The sequence below is a fragment of the Nerophis ophidion genome, linkage group LG16, assembly GCF_033978795.1.
Source record: "Nerophis ophidion isolate RoL-2023_Sa linkage group LG16, RoL_Noph_v1.0, whole genome shotgun sequence".
Classification (NCBI taxonomy): domain Eukaryota; kingdom Metazoa; phylum Chordata; class Actinopteri; order Syngnathiformes; family Syngnathidae; genus Nerophis; species Nerophis ophidion.
The window spans coordinates 12,687,966-12,710,879 of record NC_084626.1 but is presented as its reverse complement, the minus strand read 5'-3'; the positions used below and the strand labels follow the sequence as shown (position 1 = coordinate 12,710,879).

At 40.6% G+C, this 22,914-nt stretch overlaps 2 protein-coding genes across 2 annotated transcripts in view; both read right to left on the bottom strand.

Moving 5' to 3' along the window:
• Positions 1 to 1,238: 1,238 nt before the first annotated feature.
• On the bottom strand, positions 1,239 to 2,069 carry LOC133535715 (uncharacterized). The gene is made up of 3 exons (XM_061875654.1): positions 1,841 to 2,069; positions 1,493 to 1,654; positions 1,239 to 1,372 (listed from the first exon to the last, which is right to left on the bottom strand). The coding sequence occupies exons 1-3, from the start codon at positions 2,067 to 2,069 to the stop codon at positions 1,239 to 1,241; spliced, it is 525 nt and encodes a 174-aa protein (XP_061731638.1).
• Positions 2,070 to 4,001: 1,932 nt separating this feature from the next.
• bicd2 (bicaudal D homolog 2 (Drosophila)) overlaps positions 4,002 to 22,914 on the bottom strand; it is a 49,282-nt gene continuing 30,369 nt past the window's right edge. Inside the window, exons 5-8 of the mRNA XM_061874290.1 lie at positions 15,830 to 16,807; positions 10,465 to 10,616; positions 9,299 to 9,530; positions 4,002 to 5,290 (exon numbers count right to left, since the gene is read on the bottom strand). Of these exons, the coding sequence (XP_061730274.1) occupies positions 5,288 to 5,290; positions 9,299 to 9,530; positions 10,465 to 10,616; positions 15,830 to 16,807 (1,365 nt within the window). The 3' untranslated portion in view covers positions 4,002 to 5,287. The remainder of the gene's footprint in view (positions 5,291 to 9,298; positions 9,531 to 10,464; positions 10,617 to 15,829; positions 16,808 to 22,914) is intronic.

The window sequence follows — 22,914 nt, the reverse complement described above, 5'->3', positions numbered from 1 at the left end:
TTAACGGTGTCAAAGACCTTCTGAATGTCCAGTAAGACCATGCAGAAGTATTTGCCCGCGTCCACCTCATGTTTGATGTGGTCTGTCAGACAAAGAAGGCATGTGTCAGTGGAGTGGTTAGTTCTGAAGCCGGATTGGAATTTGTACATTAGTTTATTAGTAGCAAGGTATCTATCGACCTGTTCATAAACTATTTTATTTTTTTCCATTACTTTCGAAATGGAACTGTGAATAGAAACAGGTCGGTAGTTACCAGGTTCTAATTTGCTTCCTTTTTTATAAAGGGGGATTACTCTTGCTATCTAGAAATCCTTTGGTACTTGGCCTTGTTCGATTGAGAGAATAATAATAATAGTAGTAAACTGTATAATAATCATAATCACATCCAACCAAACTTGTATGACATTATCAATTACAACTGCAATTCAAATAAGTTTGGTGGGGACATAGATTTGGATTGATATGATCAGAAATTGTGAGTTCTACACATATGAACAATTTAAATGTGCAAATGTGGACAAATCATTTACCCCATTTCATTTTAAAAGCCGAAGTTTGTATACAAACTATGTAAACGGAATATCTGAGCCAGTTCAAAAAATGCAGTGTGGTTGCAGTCTCAGAGACTTGGCTGGATGAGAACAAGTGTTGTGAAATGAGATTGGAAGGTTTTGAATTATTCATTGCAGACAGAGTGTCAGAAAGTAGTAGTGACGAACCCAAGATGCAGAGATGGCAGGCTTGGTGCAGGAAAATATGATTTTACTGTCCAAAAAAATGCAAGGAAAGCACGAACCAGAAACCATGAAACAGGCAAACTTGAGACAACAAACAGCTACCAGGAAACAGGAAGAACTGGAGTCAGCAAACAGTCAAAAGTGTTCAGCATACAGGAACAGCTGCCAGTCCACGGCAGACAGCTAATAGTACTCCAACACAGACTGGTGGGAGAGGCAGGTATAAATAGGAGCCTGATTGGCAATCAGGTACAGGTGAGAGAAACAAGCGCTCAGGGAGACATGCAGGAAAAGGAACCAAAAAAAGAGTGCTGACAGGAAATAAAACAAACACAGAGAAAAAAAACATAACATAACCAAACTGTTATTGAGAATCCTGACAGTAGCCCCCCTTCCGATAACGGATACCAGATGTTCTAGAAAAAACACACACAAAAAAAGTCCAAAGTCACGGTGGTCCACCAGGCCAATTGTCCCTGCAACTAGCAGGGAAGAATCAGGTTACGACGACGAGTTGAACGCCGCCGCAATTGGCAAGGCGGTCGCCCATGGAATGGCCGCAACCGTGGCGTCATGCCAAATGGAGGTCGCAGAGGCGACGATGCTGGAGACGTTGGCAAAGCCGTGGGCGGAGCCTGAGGAACAGGCAGCTCATCTGCCGGTGTGGGCGGACCCAGAAGAGCAGGCGGCTCGTCTGGCAGCGTGGGCGAAACCAGAGGAGCAGGCGGCTTGTCTGCCGGCGTGGGAGGGCTCACCGGGATTGATGTCGTCCACAGGCCCCCCCGGGGTGGATGGCGGCGACTGTTGTCCCACCGGGGTGGATGGCGGCGACTGGGGCAGATCCACTGGAGTTAGACGTAGCTGTGACTCCCCAGCTACACATAGTTCCCCCTCAAGGGACAGATCCAAGACGACCCCTAAGAAGCCCACAGACGACAGGGTTGGGTGGGAGAAAGATTCAAAGGAGGCAAAACATCTCGTCTGCTGGCGTGGGCAGAGCCAGAGGAGCAGGCGGTTCATCTGTTGGCGTGGGCAGAGCCAGAGGAGCAGGCAGATCGTCTGCCGGCATGGGAGGGCTCACCGGGGGACCCTAAGAGGCCCACAGATGACAGGGTTGGGTATGAGGGAGCTTGAAAGGAGGTAAAACATCGCGTCTGCCAGCGTGGGGAGAGCCAGAGGAGCAGGCGGCTCGTCTGCCGGCGTGGGCGGACCCAAAAGAGCAGGCGGCTCGTCTGCCAGCATGGGCGGGGCCAAAAGAGCAGGCGGCTCGTCTGCCGGTGTGAGCGGAGCCAGAGGAGCAGGCAGCTCTTCTGCCGGCGTGGGAGGGCTCATCGGGGTTGATGTCGTCCACAGGCCCCCCCGGGGTTGATTACGGCGTCTGCGGCAGATCCACTGGAATTAGAAGTAACTGTGCCTCCCAGCTACACAGCTACTCATAGCCCCACCCTCACCCCTTAAGGGATGGATCCAAGACGACCCCTAAGAGGCCCAAAGACGACAGGGATGGGTGGGAGGGAGCTTGAAAGGAGGAAAAACATCACGTCTGCCGGCATGGGCGGAGCCAGAGGTGCAGGCGGTTCGTGTGCCGGCGTGGGAAGGCTCACCGGGGTTGATGTCGTCAACAGGTCCCTCGGGGTGGATGGCGGCGAATGCGGCAGATCCACTGGAGTTAGAAGTAGCTGTGACTCCCCAGCTACACAGCTACTTAGAGCCCCCACCCCCTCTCAAGGGACGGATCCAAGACGACCCCTAAGAGGCCCACAGATGAAAGGGATGCGTGGGAGGGCGCTTAAAAGGAGGAAAAACATCTCCATGCAGTCATCAGCCATGTCAGGAATTAGTGGTGATGAACCCCAAGATGCAGAGATGGCAGGCTTGGTGCAGGGAAACATGATTTTAATGTCTACAAAATGCAAGGAAAACACGAGCCAGAAACCAGGAAACAGCAAGAACTGGAGACAGCAAACAGTCGAAAGTGTTCATCATACAGGTGTGCCAGACTGCCAATCAGGTACAGGTGAGGGAAACAAGCGCTTAGGGAGACATGCTGGAAAAGGAACCAAAAAAAGAGCGCTGACAGGAAATACAACAAACACAGAGAAAAAACCATAACATAACCAAACTGTCAGTGAGAGTCCTGACACAGAGTTGGAAAAAGGGTAACACTTTTTGTCAATCCAGATTTAAACTGTAGGAAGATTAATAGTAAATCAACTGCTATTGTTGGAGTCTTTGAATGTTTAACTGTAGAAATTGAAGTCGGAAAAAATTTGACCCATAACATAACAGGAAGGTTAATATGTATTATGTGCATGAACAAAAAACTGTTATTATTTTATGTAGCTTCTAAACAAAAAAGAGGTTTTAGTACATGACAGTAATACTCCTTTACAATCTTCTTATTACCACAGAAATGACCAACTCTGTTATTTATCTGACATGATAAAGGCTTAAATAATTTCAAACTCATATCCTTACGATAACCATAAATATAAGTTAAAGTTAAAGTACCAATGATTGTCACACACACACTAGGTGTGGTGAAATTTGTCTTCTGCATTTGAACCATTCCCTAGATCACCCCCTGGGAAGTGAGGGTAGCAGTGGGCAGCAGCGGTGCCGCGCCCGGGAATCATTTATGCTGATTACGTGTAGTGATCAGTTGTGGACAGACCAAGCCCAAAAGCATCAGCGTTCCCATGGGGCGAATACATTTTTAGATCAAGCTCGTTCTGTGATGATTCGTTGCCCGGATCGTGTTTTGTTTTAGTTTAAGACTCCCTTTTTTCTGTTTCAGCACCGCTGGGTTTGTGTTTCTTGGTTTTCATAGGAGCTGATTATTTTCACCTGCCTCTGATTAGTGTTTGGGACGCTCACCTGCTCCCGGGCACTAATCAGAGATCTATTTATTCCCACCTTTCGCCACACTCGGTTTGGCTGTCTTGTTTTCTTCATGCAACATTACATTTGTCAGTAATATCACCCATGCTTTTGATTCATGTGCTAAGTTTCGCCTTAGCCTCCCCTGCTATCGGCACGCTTGCTGTGTTTTTTTTTGTTGGTACGTTGACTGATTTATGGACAATGAACCACTGTCTTACCTGCATCTTGCATTCGGAGTTCCTGCTGCATCTTGAGAGAACGTCCGTCCCGCACATAGACATGAGACCCTAGCGTAACACGTTCACTTCAAAAGGGCTGTTTAAGACTCGATTTGTTTGCAAACATCACATTCCCAATAAACAACGCATTAGGATACAACAGTGAGAGTTACATGACTTTTATTTCATCACCAGTCAGCACTGTTAGCAGATTTCTGCAGTAAGGACTTTTGCTAGCGTTTAGCCACGATTATTCAAGAAATGTTGACCATCCGTCTGTGTTCAACTGAACAAGAACTGTTAAAACAGTGTTGTAACAAAACTTGGCTCCAGCAGAATAAAAAATTAAAACTGGGTGTAACGTATTTTTACTTGGCATGGTTAGGATTTATCCTCTCCACTATTGGAAATTGCACTTAAATCATCACACAAAATAATGGCACTGTAGGTGAACTGTTTATAAGACAAAGCAAAGCATTTGAAAAAAAAAAAAGTTGTATTAAAACAAATACATTAAAATTCTTCTGGGAATGAATACTATTAACATCTGACCTTAACTTAGAAATCATTAAATAAAGTTTGCATTATTACTTACCAAGCATACTTTGACTATAGAGGAGAACCCACTTTGTAACACATTGAATTAGGACCATAAATTCAGAGTCCTGTGTCTGTTATTGAAGATTATGCTGAACAACATTATTTTTGTTTCTAATAAGCCTTAATAGCTTAATAATGATTAATCAATCCAATACAAAAGAGCCTCATTTTTCATTATTCCAAACAGTGTTAGAAATCCAGGCTTACTGCATGACAATAACAATAACATAATAAAGTGACTTCCTGACACAAAATAAATACTTACAAAGTAGTTCAAGGACTAAAATACACCTGGTGGAATAACATGCATTTCCTGTAAAAAGAAATATTTCATAATACCAAAAAAGATTAAAAAGCAGCTTTGAAAAAAAGCACCACCAAGTAAAACACAAAGTGCTGAGTCAGGGAAACACACACGCACGCACGCACGCACGCACGCACGCACGCACGCACGCACGCACGCACGCACGCACGCACGCACGCACGCACGCACGCACGCACGCACGCACGCACGCACGCACGCACACACACACACACACACACACACACACACACACACACACACACACACACACACACACACACTCTCCAAAAAAACAACAACACTGGTGTGCCTTTCATTGTTTCAGTCATCATAGTGGCGTCCATTCCTGGAAGACTGCGAGGACAGTTGATGCTGCAACAAAACAGCTTGCAGAGTTTTGGCACTATAAAACAAGACCCTTGTCGTGTGGTATATGACCTGGTGCTGGCGAGATGTGAAACATGTGAGGATATCGGAAGCGGTGGTGTCTTTGTCTTGTCTGGAAACTGCACACTAATCACACTCCTAAAGGACACTTGGGAGATTTACTGTGGAAAGAAAAAAAGATAGACAAGCAGAGGAATTGTTTTTTTTAATCAATTGCTGATTGATAGCAGAGAAGTTACTGTGCGGTGCAGATTTACATGCACGCTAACAAAAAGGTTGTTTTCACCATTTGTTCATATCATTCTTACCAGGATTTTATATACTTGCATATAAACGACTGACAAAAGCAGTCCTGCAGCGTGTTTACTTGTGCAAAGTTGGTCAGCCAGTTAACATCTAAACATCTTTTCCATCCATCCATTTTCTGCCGCTTATTCCCTTTCGGGGTCGCGGGGGGCGCTGGCGCCTATCTCAGCTACAATCGGGCGGAAGGCAGGGTACACCCTGGACAAGTCGCCACCTCATCACAGGGCCAACACAGATAGACAGACAACATTCACACTCACATTCACACACTTGGGCCAATTTAGTGTTGTCAATCAACCTATCCCCAGGTGCATGTCTTTGGAAGTGGGAGGAAGCCGGAGTACCCGGAGGGAACCCACGCATTCACGGGGAGAACATGCAAACTCCACACAGAAAGATCCCGAGCCTGGATTTGAACCCAAAACTGCAGGAACTTCGTATTGTGAGGCAGACGCACTAACCCCTCTGCCACCGTGAAGCCCAGGTTGATCTTTTCTTCTATGTTAATCAAGTCGTTTACAAAAGGTAAACATGGTATGCTATAGGCTACTAGGAGCTAGCAGGTAAACAGCAGCCAAGCACAATAGAACACACGCAAGACCAGGGGTGACAAACTCATTTTAGATCGGGGGCCACATGAAAAAAAAAAATCAAGACAACTTCAGATTGTTTTCTTTGTTTAAAAATCTAACAAGCATATTCTGATAATGTCCAAATCATAATGATGTTGTTTTTTCTACACTTACATGTTGGGGTTAATAGTATTCTGTTGTTATTGTTCTTGTTCCTGTTTTCTGTTTGCTGTCTCTGAATAAATTATGTGACAATGTTCATCAGTCAACTCATTGGTGTTAATTTTCAATTTATCACGATAAAAAAATGATATCAAAATCAAATTGCAGGATGTTACTTATGAAGTTTGCTCATTTTCCTTGACTGGTGAACATGTGGTTTATTTTGTATACATATGCAGCATAATCTATAAAGATACAAATAATTGCTATTGCGACATCTAGTGGACACATTTTGAGCAGCTGTTTTTTTCATTCAAAAATTCAGGCTCATTTTCATACTTGCAAACTCATTCCAAGGGTCGGATAAAACCTGTTCGCGGGCCTGAACCTGCCTATGCGTGACATCACTGCGCTAGACATACATAGTAAATGTCCTAATTCAACAATATTTCAGTCTAAAACAGCACATTTGTCAATACAAACAGGTATGTATTGTTGCATATTACTTACACATACGACGTCTCCAAGGCAGAAGAGCCTGTTAGAAAGTATCCAGTAACAAGCGTGTCCACGTCATTCAATATACTGCATCTAGAGCAGAGATGTCAAACACGTGGCCCGCGAACATGTTCAATGCGGCCTGCAAGACGAGTTTCCTAAATGACGAGTTTCCTAAATGTAAAATTGAGCTGCATTTTTAAATGAGAGAAACTGCTGTTCTAAATGTTTCCACTGGATGTTGCTATAGTAATTCTTTTAGGCAAGCAAATAGTTTACTGTATACTGTATACCAAGCAAGACGTACACTCTAAAGCAGGGGTCACCAACACGGTGCCCGCGGGCACCAGGTAGCCCGTAAGGACCAAATGAGTCGCCTGCTGGCCTGTTCTAATAATAGCTCAAATAGCAGCACTTACCAGTGAGCTGCCTCTATTTTTAAAATTTTATTTATTTACTAGCAAGCTGGTCCCGCTTTGCTCGACATTTTTAATTCTAAGAGAGACAAAACTCAAATAGAATTTGAAAATCCAAGAAAATATTTTAAAGACTTGGTCTTCACTTGTTTAAATAAATCAATTTATTTTTTTAACTTTGCTTCTCATAACTTTCAGAAAGACAATTTTAGAGAAAAAATACAACCTTAAAAATGATTTTAGGATTTTTAAACACATATAGCTGTTTACCTTTTTAAATTCCTTCCTCTTCTTTCCTGACAATTTAAATCAATGTTCAAGTAAATTATTTGTTTTCATTGTAAAGAGTAATAAATACATTTTAATTTATTTCTTCACTTTAGCTTCTGTTTTTTCGACAAAGAATATTTGTGAAATATTTATTCAAATTTATGATTAAAATTCAAAAAAATTATTCTGGCAAATCTAGAAAATCTGTAGAATCTAATTTAAATCTTATTTCAAAGTCTTTTGAATTTCTTTTAAAATTTTTGTTCTGGAAAATCTAGAAGAAATAATGATTTGTCTTTGTTAGAAATATAGCTTGGTCCAATTTGTTATATATTCTAACAAAGTGCAGATTGGATTTTAACCTATTTAAAACATGTCATCAAAATTCTAAAATTAATCATAATCAGGAAAAATTACTAATGATGTTCCATAAATTATTTTTTTAATTTTTTCAAAAAGATTCATTTAGCTAGTTTTTCTCTTCATTTTTGGCTGAATTTTGAATTTTAAAGAGTCGAAATTGAAGATAAACTGTGTTTCAAAATTGTATTTAATTTTTTTTCTTGTTTTCTCCTCTTTTAAACCGTTCAATTAAGTGTTTTTTTCATCATTTATTCTCTACAAAAAAACTTTCGTAAGAGGAAAAAAAATGTACGACGGAATGACAGACAGAAATGCCCATTTTTTTATATATATAGATTTATTTATTAAAGGTAAATTGAGCAAATTGGCTATTTTTGGCAATTTATTTAAGTGTGTATCAAACTGGTAGCCCTTCACATTAATCAGTACCCAAGAAGTAGCTCTTGGTTTCAAAAAGGTTGGTGACCCCTGCTCTAAAGTGTCGACCCAACATAAAACAAACGGGAGTAAAATTGGTAACCCCACTTAAAATGCTGAATGAGACACTGCACACTGATATAGTTCTGTGAAAATGATTATCTTCTGTGTATATTTAAAGAAAGTTAAGAGTGTGTGATTTACTGCAATACTGTCAGACTTTAAAGTTGTTATTGTTGCTTTGTTCACACATTGCACAGATTTTATTTTCCTATTTTCCTAGAAGGCAGTTTGTATGGTTTGTTGAGTTAGCACAGGATTAATATGTGGAAATGACAAATGAGTTAAAGTTAAGTTAAAGTAAAAAAGTTTGTCACACAGACACTGGGTGTGGTGAAATGTGTCCTCTACATTTGACCCAAGCCTTTGTTCACTACCTGGGAGGTGAGGAGAAAAGTGAGCAGCAGCATGCGTCACGCTCAGGAATCAAGCAGGAAGGCAATGGGTCCCATTTTTATAGTCTTTTGGTATGACTCAGGGTTTTAACTCATGACCTTCCAGTCTCAGGGCGGGCAGTGTAACCACAAGACCACTGAGCTGAGGTAGTTGATCATAGAATACTTCTTATTCAAGGGCTAGTTGGGCTGGGACTTAAAGTTTAATTGCTTTGAAGATACACCGAGATTAAGTCTAAATTCATTGTGTTCTTCATGGAATTTTTGAAACGGCACCGATTTTTATGCAACTAACTTCAAGTGTTTTGTAAAAATGATTTTTTGTGATGTGTACATTTTCAGAAAGTGAATGTTCTATTTTGGGCCGAAGTAAAACAAAAAAAAGAAAATCCGAAGTGTTGGAGTTGTATTTTTAAGTTAGGATGCCAGGTTTTAACCCGTCCGTCCCACGTGGGAATATATTTTCCTAAATGCAGCCTCTGAGCTAAAATGAGTTTGACACCCCTGATCTAGAACCATCCATCCATCCATTTTCTATCGCTTGTCCCTCACAAGTCGCGGGGGGTGGTGGAGCCTATCCCAGCAGCATTAACTTCATGAATTATTGTGGTCACTAGGTGTCTACAAAAAAACAATTACAGACAGCGCCCTCTGCTAAATTCATTGCTGTAGCAGTTGATGAACAAATATATAGTTACAATTGGACATACTTGATGGCTGGAAGAGGCTCCTTTGCCCTTGGTCTTGCTCTTCCCCCCTGCTAGTGTGGCCGTGCTGCGCCGCGCCTGCTCGTGGTCAAACTCCAGGTCCTCCAGACGCTGCGTGAGGGCCAGTTTCTGCTGAATGGCCATCCGTAACAGAGAGTTAAGGGTCTTCTTCTCGTCCTCGGCCGCCGCCAGCTGCCGCTGCATGTCGTCCAGCTGCGTCACGTACTCGTCGCACCTGAGAGGAGACAGAGGAAATGAGATTATTAATCTTACCACCAGCAGGGGGTGCCATATATCCTCTTCTTTAGGAACACACAGACGTGTGCTCTCCATGAGTCAAATGCACTCTCCAGATGGAAGATGAATATTACAGCAGACGCTTCGCACAATGCCTTGTGTCTTTGCCATATTCATGCTTCTTTGTATGATGTGTTATTACTAGATAGAAATATAGTAGAGGCCAAAAGTTTGAACACACCTTCTCATTCAATGCGTTTTCTTTATTTTCATGATTACTTACATTGTGGATTGTCACTGAAGCCATCAAAACTGTGAATTAACACGTGTTGAGTTATGTACTTAACAAAAAAGGTGAAATAACTGAAAACATGTTTTATATTTTAGTTTCTTCAAAATAGCCCCCCTTTGCTCTGATAATGGCTTTGCACACTCTTGGCATTCTCTTGACGAGCTTCAAGAGAAGCCTGAAATGGTTTTCACTTCACAGGTGTGCTTGAAGCTCATTGAGAGAATGCCAAGAGTGTGCTTTGCACCTTTTAAGGTGGCTATTTTGAAAAAAGTAGAATATAAAACATGAAGTGAAAACTATTTCAGGTGACTACCTCTTGAAGCTTATCAAGAAAAGGCCAAAAGTGTGCGAAAAAGTAATCACAGCAAAGGGTGGCTATTTTGAAGAAACTAGAGCATAAAACATGTTTTCAGTTATTTCACCTTTTTGTTAAGAACATAACTCCTCATGTGTTCATTCATAGTTTTGAGGCCTTCAGTGACAATCTACGATGTAAATAGTCATGAAAATAAAGAAAATGCATTTAATGAGGAGAAGGTGTGTCCAAATGTTTGGCCGGTACTGTATACTATCGTAATAACTAAATTAAAAACTAAAACAAAATCTGAATATATGTAATTACATTTTGATAAGTCCATACCTGGAAGCAAACATAGCTCTGAGGGAGGAGAAGGTAGCGGCGTCTTCTTTTAAAGCCTTGAGTTCATTGCGGAGCTTCATCATGGTCTCCTTCACCATGGCCTTCTCGCTGTCATATTTGCTCTTCAGATTGGCCAGGGCAACCTCAGCTGTCTGCAGAATCAGCATATAAATCACCATACAGTCATAACGATGTACACTTTGCAGTGCACCGCATCATCATAATGTGTGTATGTAGTCTTTTCATGTGGAAGCTAACTCTTCTACTAGCAAAACGCTGAAGACGAAATATTGAACATGTGTCAAAACATGCACGCCTTACTGTGTTGCTTTGACCTCCATCAGTTGGATTGACTTGAAATTCCTCAAACAGTTCAACATGCTCTACAAAAACACCCGGTGTAACTTTAAGGTGTTGATCACCACGACCATGTATGTAAGTTTAAGTATCAGTATATATCTCAAGATGGCGGCGCTCTGCTCTTCTGCAGAGGCTCGTGGTAGTAATTGAACTCTTTTGGCAAATATATCGGTAAATTCTGAAAATTTCAAAGTTAACTTCCAGCGTTGTCACACCATAGTAACATACGATCGCCAGACAATTTAAGATGTGAATAAATCGAACAGTTTTAGACCAAAAGATGTGTATACGCTGGACCTCCTCGGTAGCATGGGAATATTTTGATTGATTGATTGATTGATTGAAACTTTTATTAGTAGATTCACAGTACAGTATATATTCCGTACAATTGACCACTAAATGGTAACACCCGAATAAGTTTTTCAACTTGTTTAAGTCGGGGTCCACGTAAATCAATTCACGGTACTACGTCGGCTACACCCAGCAACCTGTGAAGCAGCAGAGCCAAGTACCAGCGGGGACCGTCGACGGGGTAGACGTAAGCGGAGTGATCGGAAGCAGAAACGGGGATGCCGAGCGGGGCTAACAACAAAGTTAAAAGGTAGTCTTCACAGAACGCCACTTCCTTCCATCCTTCTTTTGAAAATGTCTGATCCTTGGAGAACAAACTGGAGTGTTTGTACACATCACAACTGTTTGTTTTAGTAAAACTGTTTGTTTATTTTGTTGACAACTGACCAGAGAAATAGAATAGAATAGAATAAAATAATAAACTAAACCAAGAACTAAATTAAGAAGACTACCTGAAGCTGGATTTAAATGCAAGAAGGGATTTGAGGGACTGCTGCGCCATATTTCCCAGAGAAACGTGGCTGAAACCATCCGTTCCGGGTGAGGCAGTTAGCATCGAAGGGGCTAACAATGTTTCGGTCAGACAGAAGCAGCGCTCTTAGCGGTAAATCCCGAGGCGGCACTGTTTACATATTTACCAACAACAACTGGTGCAACAATGGGAAGATAGTCCAGGGTTTCCCACACATTAATTTATTTGTGGCGGCCCGCCACGAAATAATTACGGCCGCCACAAATAAAAAAATAAAAAAATAATAAAAAAATAAAATAAAAAAATGTATTTACTTATTTATTTATTTTGCCCTGCGATGAGGTGGCGACTTGTCCAGGGTGTACCGTGCCTTCTGCCCGATTGTAGCTGAGATAGGCCCCCCGCAACCCCAAAAGGGAATGAGCGGTAGAAAATGGATGGATATTTATTTATTTATTTTCTTCGGCTTTTGACTCGCTCGACCGCTCATAAAAGCAATGGGACTCTGTCTGTGAATGGAGCTTGTAGTTACATATTATATAAATATGTAAATATTATATAAATATGTATATGAATATGTACATAAAGTGTTGTAATTATATTCCAACTCCGCGTTCTTCTGCCCGACCACACCACCACAAATAGATGCCTGACCTGTGGGAAACACTGTAGTCTCATGTCACTGCTCACCCGATGTACAACTATAAAATGCAGGCCCGTTTATTTACCCAGGGAATTCAGTGCTATGATCTTCACAGCCGTGTATATTCCTCCCATTGCCAACACCAAGAAGCTTTGAATGCGTTGTCCTGCTCTTATCAATTTACTGAAATCTACACATCCAGAGGGCGTTTTCATCGTGGCAGGGGACTTTAATCAAGCTAACATGAAAACGGTGTTCCCTCATTTCCATCAAAATGTGAATTTTGCAACATGGGGTGGAAGCAAGCTAGACATGGTCGACAGCAACATCAAGCTGTCATTTAAAGCTGCACCCTGCCCCTACCTTGGCTCCTCAGACCATCTCTCTGTAATACTAATTCCTGCATACAAGCCTCTGCTGATCAGAAAGCAAACTACAGAGACACCTGGCCAGAGGGAGCAATGGAAGCATTACAAGACTGCTTCGAAAGCACAGACTGGGACATGTTCAAGGCAGCTGCCACTGAAAATGATCACACAAGTATGGAGGAGTATGCAGTTAGTTAGTGTGTTAATGTGATTAAGAACATCCCCACACGGGCCAACGAGAAACCATGGATGAACTGTGAGGTACGTGCAATGTCATGTTTAGTGTTTAGGTGCCCTGTAAATGCGAAAAAAGTGTTTCCATCATGTTTTTGCGACTTTAAAACCGAAATGTCTGAAAAACCATCGCATGAAAGTGTAAAAATGTTTCAGACATATTTCAGAAGTTTTTCAAAATATGGGAGTTTCTATTACCAGTTTCCTATTGAAATATTTGGGTTTTGGGCATTTCTAGGTGTAATGGAAACGCAGCTACTGTTAAAGTGCTCAATGTGATTTTAAAAATGTTGTTTACACTGATTGTTTGAGTGTTTTCTATGGTTGTGTTGACATTATAGTGTAATCAGACGAAATGCAAATGTTAACATTTAGTATATTTTAGAGCTTAAGCTGACCAACACGCCAGATTGTAGTCACCTGGAGGTGTGTCTAAATTAAATCAAACAATGGATGTCCAGCAAATTTTTGCGTCTTAATGCTAACAAAACAGAAATGCTGATTATCGGTCCTGCTAGACCAGTGGTTCTTAACCTGGGTTCGATCGAACCCAAAGGGTTCGGTGAGTCATCCTCAGGGGTTCGGCGGAGGTCAAGACACACCTGACTCATCGTGTAAATTAAAACTTGTCCCTATCTGCGTAATATGGATACGGCACCAGCAGAAGTCACACTGATTTGCAGGTGTGTAATTAGTTGTGAGTCCATGCACTGTGTTGGTTGTGTTGTATGAACAAGGTGATGTTCATCCACAGTTAATTTTGTGCACCAGTAAAAAAAAAAAATGTAACTTTGTCTTGAATTTTGTTTTTCGCTAAAGAAGGGTTCGGTGAATATGAAACTGGGGGGGTTCGGTACCTCCAACAAGGTTAAGAACCACTGTGCTAGACACCAGCACCTATTTAATAATACCACCTTAACAGATGACAACCAATTATACAAAGCGACTCTGTAAAGAATCTCAGTATCATCTTTGACCCAACTCTATTATTTGAGTCACACATTAAGAGTGTTACTAAAACGGCCTTCTTTCGCTAAAATGTGTCCCATTTTGTCCACCACTGACGCTGAGATCATTATTCATGCATTCTTTACTTCTTGTCTCGATTTCTGTAACGTATTATTTTTAGGTCTCCCCATGTCTAGCATTAAAAGATTACTGTTGGTACAAGATGTGGCTGCTACACTTTTGACAAGAACAAGAAAGTGTGATCATGTTACGCCTGTACTGGCTCACCTGCACTGGCTTCTTGTGCACTTAAGGTGTGACTTTAAGGTTTTACTACTTACATATAAAATACTTAACGGTCTATCTCCATCCTATCTTGCTGATTGTATTGTACCATATGTCCCGGCAAGAAATATGCGTTCAAAAAACTCTTGCTTATTAGTGATTCCCAGATCCCCCAAAAAGTCTGCGGGCTTTAGAGCGTTTTCTATTTGGGCTCCAGTACTCTGGACTTCCCTACCGGTAACAGTTAGAGATGCTACCTCAGTAGAAACATTGAAGTCCCAGCTTAAACTCATTTGTATACTGAAGCCTTTAACTAGACCCATTTTTAGACCAGTTGATCTGCAGTCTTTTTTTTTTCCGCTCTGCTCCCCATTCCTGTGTAGAGAGGTTGTCAGGTGGCCACGGAGGACGCGCTAGCTGTTCCAATTCGGGACCCAGAGTAGACCACTCCTCTGTGCATCAGTAAGTGATGTCTCTGCGCTGCTGACTTGTTTCCCTGGCAAACATGCTTTATCAGAATATTTTTTTAAACCCCGCTTAGAAAATCTGTGCACTACAAAACATTTTCTTTGTCGCCATTAAACTTGATTTCCTCACTTTGGTAAAAAAAACAAAAAAAAACAGCACAAATTATTTCATTAATTTTTGTTTTGTAGATCATATATCATTACATTGTGCTCCTGAGTTATTGTTGCTGATCACTTTGAGTTTAATTATTCATTTATTGAGTTTATTTATTTGTACTTTTCAGTATCAAATGGTTCAAGTCGGTCCAAAAATTTTTATAGTTTAAATAATGATTTTTGCTTGAATTCCAGGCAAATAAATGAACTTTAAATATTTTGTTAATGTTAATAAAGTTGTTATTTGGGGGGTAAAAGAAAATAAGTCCGAGGCACAACGAGTTCCCCCTTTGAAAAATGTAGAATATTGCCCTGGTCACATGGTCCACAAGAAAGTGCATCATTTCGTTCTCCTAATAGTCTAAAAAAAGTCACTCATTTATTTTTCTGTATAGTCCATCATGTTTGACTAAAAAGGGTCTCAGGACAGACCTGTTACCTAAATTTTTGATGTGACTTATTTATTTCTAAAATACAATGTTTGCTTAATAACTTTATTGCTCAGTGTCAACTTTCTACTAGCGTAAATATCATGTGCGTATAGTTCACGTATAGTACTGTTTTTATAATTCAATGCTAAAACACAGTCATACTACTCAATTGAGTCATCTTCTACTTAGGGAACTTTGCACAGATATGAAACAACGTTTTGTGAGATGTGAAATACACATATTGAATTCGGGAATATGTGTATTATCAGATTTAGAGTTATAACAAAGGCATTTTTTAAACATTTATCTTAGCGGTGGAGTAATCAAGTAATCTATCGAATAGTCTGTTTGATTAATCAAGTAATCTGGTAAAACACACTTTATAGCCTCACTGGGTATTTTAGGGAAAATATTCGAAATAAACAATGATTTTTCTGCTTGCCATAACTTCCATTTTTGTTCTAATACATTCAAATCATCAACATTGAATTTTCACTTTCAACATGTGTGCATTGTTAAAATTTTCAAAAAATAAACAGATGTGCATGTGCCCTCACTCTATTGCAGCTAATCATTGTAGCCCTAGTTTATTTTGAGTTACTCTATAAGAAAATTACTGGATGGAATGGCCCAGGTGAGTGCAAGCATACCTGCTTGTTGGCTTTGAGCACAGCTCTGAGCGTGGCGATCTGCTCTCTCTTGGTGCTGAGCAAGGACTTCAGCTTGAGGATCTCCGCCATGCAAGCCTCCTTGTCCTTATCCGCCACGGTGCTCAGTTCCAGATTGGCCATCCTCTGGCGGCAGAGCTCGGTGGTGCGGTCCACTGCCTGTTGCAGGTGGCGGATCTGGTCTCGGATGATGGCGACAAGGTTGTAGACGTTCATGGGCTCCGGGCGGGGTTCCGGGGCAGAGTCGGACTTCCCGGGTTCGGTCTCGGGAATAAGTCCGTTGGTGAGGAGTACAGAGGAGTGGGGGTCCTTGGCTTCTTGCCCTCGCCGCACCAAGGCTTTGCCCTCCTTGTAGTAGTCCAGCATGACACGGTTGGGGGTCTCGTTGTTGCACATGCAGACGTGGTTGTAGAGATTGGCCAGCTCCTCGCTGAAAGCTATGAGCTCGTCTTGAGCCACATTGAGGCTGCCAAGTGATTCTCCTGCAGCGGCGGAGACCAGACGCAGCTCATGCTCCAGGCGGGCCACTTCTAGTTTATCCGTATGGCTGATCTTCTCCAAGGACGCCAACCTGGACCTCACCTCCTGAAGGTCGTTCTCCAGCCGCGCTCGTTCCTCCTGATACTGGCTTCGGCAGTTCTCGTACTGTGCCCTCACCGTCTTCAGCTCCTGCCTCAGCTCGCCCGCTTCAGACACGGCCACGGTGTATTTACACTTCAGGATCTCCGGCCCATTGATGTCCAGCTCGTAGTAGTCTCCGTCTTCGTGGCTGTCCCGCTCCTTCTCGCCGTCGAGCGCAGACTGGCGCTCCTTGCTGGCCTGGAGCTTCCTGATGGCGCTGAGGTTCTCTGTGAGTCTGTTGACCGTTTCCTTTTGCTCGGACACGGTGCCATATGCATGTTCCAGCTGCTTCTGGTTCTCCTGCAGAGTGTTGATGAGCGCCATTTTTTCCCTCTCCACCTACACAAATAGCAGAAAAATGTGGTGAGCCACCACAAATATATTAGGCGCCACTTGTTGCCCCTCGCTCAAACATATTATAATGGGACTGCCTGTGAATGTAGCTTGTCGCTACCACAGGGCACGATAGATAGCATTATATATATACATATATATATATATATATGTATGTATATATATTTTAGAGCTGCGAATCTTTGGGTGTCCCACGATTCGATTCAATATCGATTCTTGGGGTCGCGATTCGATAATATATCGATTTTTTCAATACGATTCGATTCCCGATTCAAAAACGATATTATTCCTATTCAAAACGATTCTGTATTCATTCAATACATAGGATTTCAGCAGGATCTACCCCAGTCTGCTGACATGCAAGCAAAGTAGTAGATTGTTTTTAAAAAAAGCTTTTATAATTGTAAAGGACAATGTATTATCAACTGAATGCAATAATGTAAATTTGTTTTTACTATTAAACGAACAGAAATTATGACTTATTTTATTTTTGTAAAAATATTGGACACAGTGTATTGTCAAGCTTATAAGATGCGATGCAAGTGTAAGCCACTGTGACACTATAGTTCTTTTTTTTTTTTTTATAAATGTCTAATGATAATGTCAATGAGGGATTTTTAATCACTGCTATGCTGAAATTATAACTAATATTGATACTGTAGTTGATAATATTCATTTTTGTTTCACTATTTTTGGTTTGTTCTGTGTCGTGTTTGTGTCTTCTCAATTGCTCTGTTTATTGCAGTTCTGAGTGTTGCTGGGCCAGGTTTGGTTTTGGAATTGGATTGCATTGTTATGGTATTGCTGTGTAGTGGTTTGATTAAAAAAAAAAGAAAAGAAAAAAAAACTAAATTTTTAAAAAATGAGAATCGATTCTGAATCGCACAAGTTATTCGAATCATTTTTTCCCCACACCCCTAATATACATACATACATATATACATATATACATACACATATACATACATACATATATACATACACATATATATATATATACATATATATATATATATACACACACACACACACACACACACACACACACACACACACACACACACACATTAACCTGCTTAGTGGCCGTGTGGTTAGAGCAGGGGTCGGGAACCTTTTTGGCTGAGAGAGCCATACAAGCCAAATATTTTGAAAAGTATTTCCGTTAGAGCCTTATAATATTTTTTTTAAGACTGAATACAACTAAATGTGTGCATTTTTAAGTAAGACCAACATTTTTGGAGCATAGTAAGTCTCTTATTCTTTTTAATAACATTGTTATTCTGAAGCTAACCAACAATAAATAAAATACTACTTACCATTAATGCGACTTCTTGAACAGGTGTGGTAGAAACCGGATGGAATATTTTATAGTTTGAACGTTATTTTTGACACTAATTACCAGCAGAATTATTCAGTACTTACTGTGTTACTCAATGGCAGCTAAGATTTATCTGAGAGCCAGGTGCAGTCATCAAAAGAGCCACATCTGACTCTAGAGCCATAGGTTCCCTACCCCTGGGTTAGAGTGTCCGCCCTGAGATCGGTAGGTCGTGAGTTCAAACCCCGGCAAAGTCATACCAAAGACTATAAAAATGGAACCCATCACCTCCTTGCTTATGCACTCTGCATCAAGGGTTGGAATTGGGGGTTGAATCACCAAAATGATTCCCGGGCGTGGCCACTGCTGCTGCTCACCTCACCTCCCAGGGGTGTAAACAAGGGGATGGGTCAAATGCAGAGGACAAATTTCTCCACATCTAGTGTGTGTGACCATCGTTGGTAATTTAACTTTAACGTAACAATATATTTTTTTTACATAAGCTGCAAAAAATTATTGAAATTTTTAACTTTAAAAAAACTGGCAGCTCAGTCACCAGAATTTTACAGTAAAAGCAATGGGTTTTTTACAGCATATAAAAAAATGTAATAAATGGAATGGAATGGAAAAACAATAACACTGTTCTTAGCGGTAAAATTCAAGCAACAGAGCTGCCAGTTATGTTTTTTTAACCATAAAATCTTGTTTTAAATTTTTTTTTTTTTTTTATGTTTTAGTGTCTTACTGTTTATGGGAAAAAACAGTACCAAAGTTGATTTTGCGGTAAAAAAAACTCAGTCGGCGGAATTTAACCGTAAAATCTATTGTAAAATTTACAGTCTACAATTTGTTTTGAAATCACAAGTCCAGCAGATATTGAAGTACAGTATTTATCTCTTTATTTTAACAAAAAAATATTTTCTGAATACATGATAAAATAATATTTAAATTTTGATAATATTGAATTTTAAAGGATGTGCAATTGCATGCCTTACATGATTTTTAAAGTCAAAGAGGAAAGAACAAATATATTTAGTAAGAAGAAATTGAGCAATTTATTAACGCATATTATTTAAAGGCTTTTACGGGCCAGATTTGGCCCTGGGCTTTGAGTTTGACACCTGTGATTTAGCGATTCTGACATTATTGCAGATTTCTAAGCAGATTTCTTTGTTTTGCTTTTTATGTTTTTTGCTCACAGCCTTTATAAAATTAACATGCACATGTGTCGTGGCCAGTTATGCAAATTAGACAAAAACATTATGTAACACCCCTCCCCCAAAGCCACACCCACAAAGAGATTGCAGTCCTGTGGAAACTCGTTACACCCTGCAGTGAAATGTTTGCAACTCATTATAACATTATTCAGTCTATCAGCATGATATATTTTGACTTGGCTGTATTTGCACACTATCCATCACAAAAGTGCTCCAAATGTGTCAGATTGCGAGATCATCCCTTGACCGTGGCTCCTTTTAGGTCACGCATCACTTTTCCAATTAGTAGAATGGAAAAAAAGATTGACTTTATATGCTTAAGTGCTAAATTATGTCTAATTGAATTTCCAAATTCACAAAGGATGTGAAAATATTGGCTTAACATCACAAAATGCTAGAATTTCAGGCGGCCATATTGAATATTTTGCTGCAAAAACCTTTGTCAATTTCCGTAGATTCGGGTTGGGATGACGTCATGGTGGTAACACTTCTGTAATCTGACCATACAGTATCAGCATTTCAGTCATACTCAGGCACGTGAGCATCCTTCAAAAAATTTGAGGAAAACTAAGAAAAAAACTTCAGATTTATTCATATTTACCAACCTATTTTGGCTGTTTTAAATTTTTTTGTAGATCAGACTAAGATTATTATCATTTAAAATATAATTTAAAATTGTATAACATGCGGGCAGTATGGTGGAAAAGGGGTTTGAGCATGTGCCTCACAATACAAAGGTCCTGAGTAATCCAGAGTTCAATCTCGGGCTCGGGATCTTTCTGTGTGTAGTTTGCATGTTCTCCCCGTGACTGCATGATTTCCGGCTTCCTCCCACCTCCAAAGACATGCACCTGAGGATAGGTTGATTGGCAACATTAAATTGGTCCTAGTGTGTGAATGTGAGTGTGAATGTTGTCTGTCTATCTGTGTTGGCCCTGCGATGCGGTGGCGACTTGTCCAGGGTTGAGATGGAGACAAAGACACGACAACCGAAGACAGTCTCTGCAGGCAGCAACGTTTCCTTTTGATTGTTTGAAACTTTTATTAGTACAAACCCCGTTTCCATGTGAATTGGGAAATTGTGTTAGATGTAAATATAAACTGAATACAATGATTTGCAAATCCTTTTCAACCCATATTCAATTGAATGCACTACAAAGACAAGATATTTGATGTGCAAACTCATAAACTTTTTTTTTTTTTTTGCAAACAATAATTAACTTAGAATTTCATGGCCGCAACACGTGCCAAAGTAGTTGGGAAAGGACATGTTCACCACTGTGTTACATAACCTTTTCTTTTAACAACACTCAATAAATGTTCGGGTACTGAGGAAACTAATTGTTGAAGCTTTGAAAGTGGAATTATATCTCATTCTTGTTTTATGTAGAGCTTTAGTCGTTAAACAGTCCGGGGTCTCCGCTGTCGTATTTTACGCTTCATAATGCGCCACACATTTTCGATGGGAGACAGGTCTGGACTGCAGGCGGGCCAGGAAAGTACCCGCACTCTTTTACTACGAAACCACGCTGTTGTAACACGTGGCTTGGCATTGTCTTGCTGAAATATGCAGGAGCGTCCATGATAATGTTGCTTGGATGACAACATATGTTGCTCCAAAACCTGTATGGACCATCCATCCATCCATTTTCTACCGCTTATTCCGTTTTGAGGTCGCGGGGGGCGCTGGCGCCTATCTCAGCTACAATCGGGCGGAAGGCGGGGTACACCCTGGACAAGTCACCACCTCATCGCAGGGCCAACACAGATAGACAGACAACATTCACACTCACATTCACACACTAGGGCCAATTTAGTGTTGCCAATCAACCTATCCCCAGGTGCATGTCTTTGGAAGTGGGAGGAAGCCGGAGTACCCGGAGGGAACCCACGCATTCACCATTCAGCATTAATGGTGCCTTCACAGATGTGTAAATTACCCATGCCTGGGGCACTAATACACCCCCATACCATCACAGATGCTGGCTTTTGAACTTTGCGCCTATAACAATCCGGATGGTTATTTTCCTCTTTTTTCCGGAGGACACCACGTCCACAGTTTCCAAATATAATTTGAAATGTGGACTCGTCAGACCACAGAACATTTTTCCACTTTGCATCAGTCCATCTTAGATGAGGCCGGGCCCAGCGAAGCCAGCGGCGTTCCTTGGTGTTGTTGATAAATGGGTTTTTCTTTGCATAGCAGAGTTTTATTTTGCACTTACAGATGTAGCAACTAACTGTAGTTACTGACAGTGGTTTTCTGAAGTGTAGCTGAGCCCATGTGGTGATATCCTTTACACACTGATGTCGGTTTTTGATGCAGTACCGCCTGAGGGATCAAAGTTCTGTAATATCATCGCTTACGTGCAGTGATTTCTCTAGATTCTCTGAACCTTTTGATGATTTTACGTACCGTAGATGGTAAAATCCCTAAATTGAGAAATGTTGTTCTAAAACTGTTCGACAATTTGATTACAAATTGGTGACCCTCGCCCTATCCTTGTTTGTGAATTACTTAGCATTTCATGGAAGCTGCTTTTATACCCAATCATGGCATCCACCTGTTCCCAATTAGTCTACACACCTGTGGGATGTTCCAAATAAGTGTTTGATGAGCATTCCTCAACTTTATCAGTATTTATTGCCACCTTTCCCCAATTTCTTTGTCACGTTTTTCAACTAGTTTAAGTCGGGGTCCATGTAAATCAATTCATGGTAACCTTTTGTGTGGACAATGATTAATTCTTCATCTAAATGGGAAGATATGGACATCTTATCAGTCGTCATCACAATGAGCAGACACCGTACAGTAAGCGATCAGTTTATTATAGTCGTAGTTTGTATTTATTGTTAAGCACTTAGCAATATTGCTACATGATGCTTAGTGTTTCACTAAAGATGGATCTATTTAGAACACAGCTTCTAAAACTTGTAGCTCATCCTCCTTATATTCAGACTAAAAAATAATAGCTTTTGGCTCTTCATTTTTTCCTAAGTCATTGTTGTGACTCTCACAATGTCTGCATGATTTGCATTGTTGTTGGTGGGGAAGGGATCAGTTATTTGTGATAATAGCTTCAATATAGAGGCAACTTGTTTTTCGATTCTACTGGTACTTTAAGGTCCCTGAGATTTAAAAAACAAAACAAAACATTTTTATCAGGTCCCCTATTAAGCAAAACTGGCTTTTTGATGATGTTCTAACATTAGTATGTGTCCAAGGGCCTGTTAACAAACACCAAAGGTGTAAAAAAATTCAATCATCTCCTCTTGTTTATTCCACTTTTGAGAGAAAAAACACTCAAGCTTTTGACATTTTAAACTTTTAAAAACTTCTTGAAGGAAAAACAATACAGACTCAAACCTAGCAAGGTAAGCCCACCCTGCGTGTACACCGCAATTAAAAAGAAGGCTTTCATACATATCTTAAAATCCATTCAGCTAGTGACGTGGGAGCTCTACGTTTGATAATTTAGTTTTTCTTTCAAATACGCTAACGTAGCATGAGGTTGCTGTAAAAAAAAAAGGAACGCAATGTTAGCATGCAGCTCAAT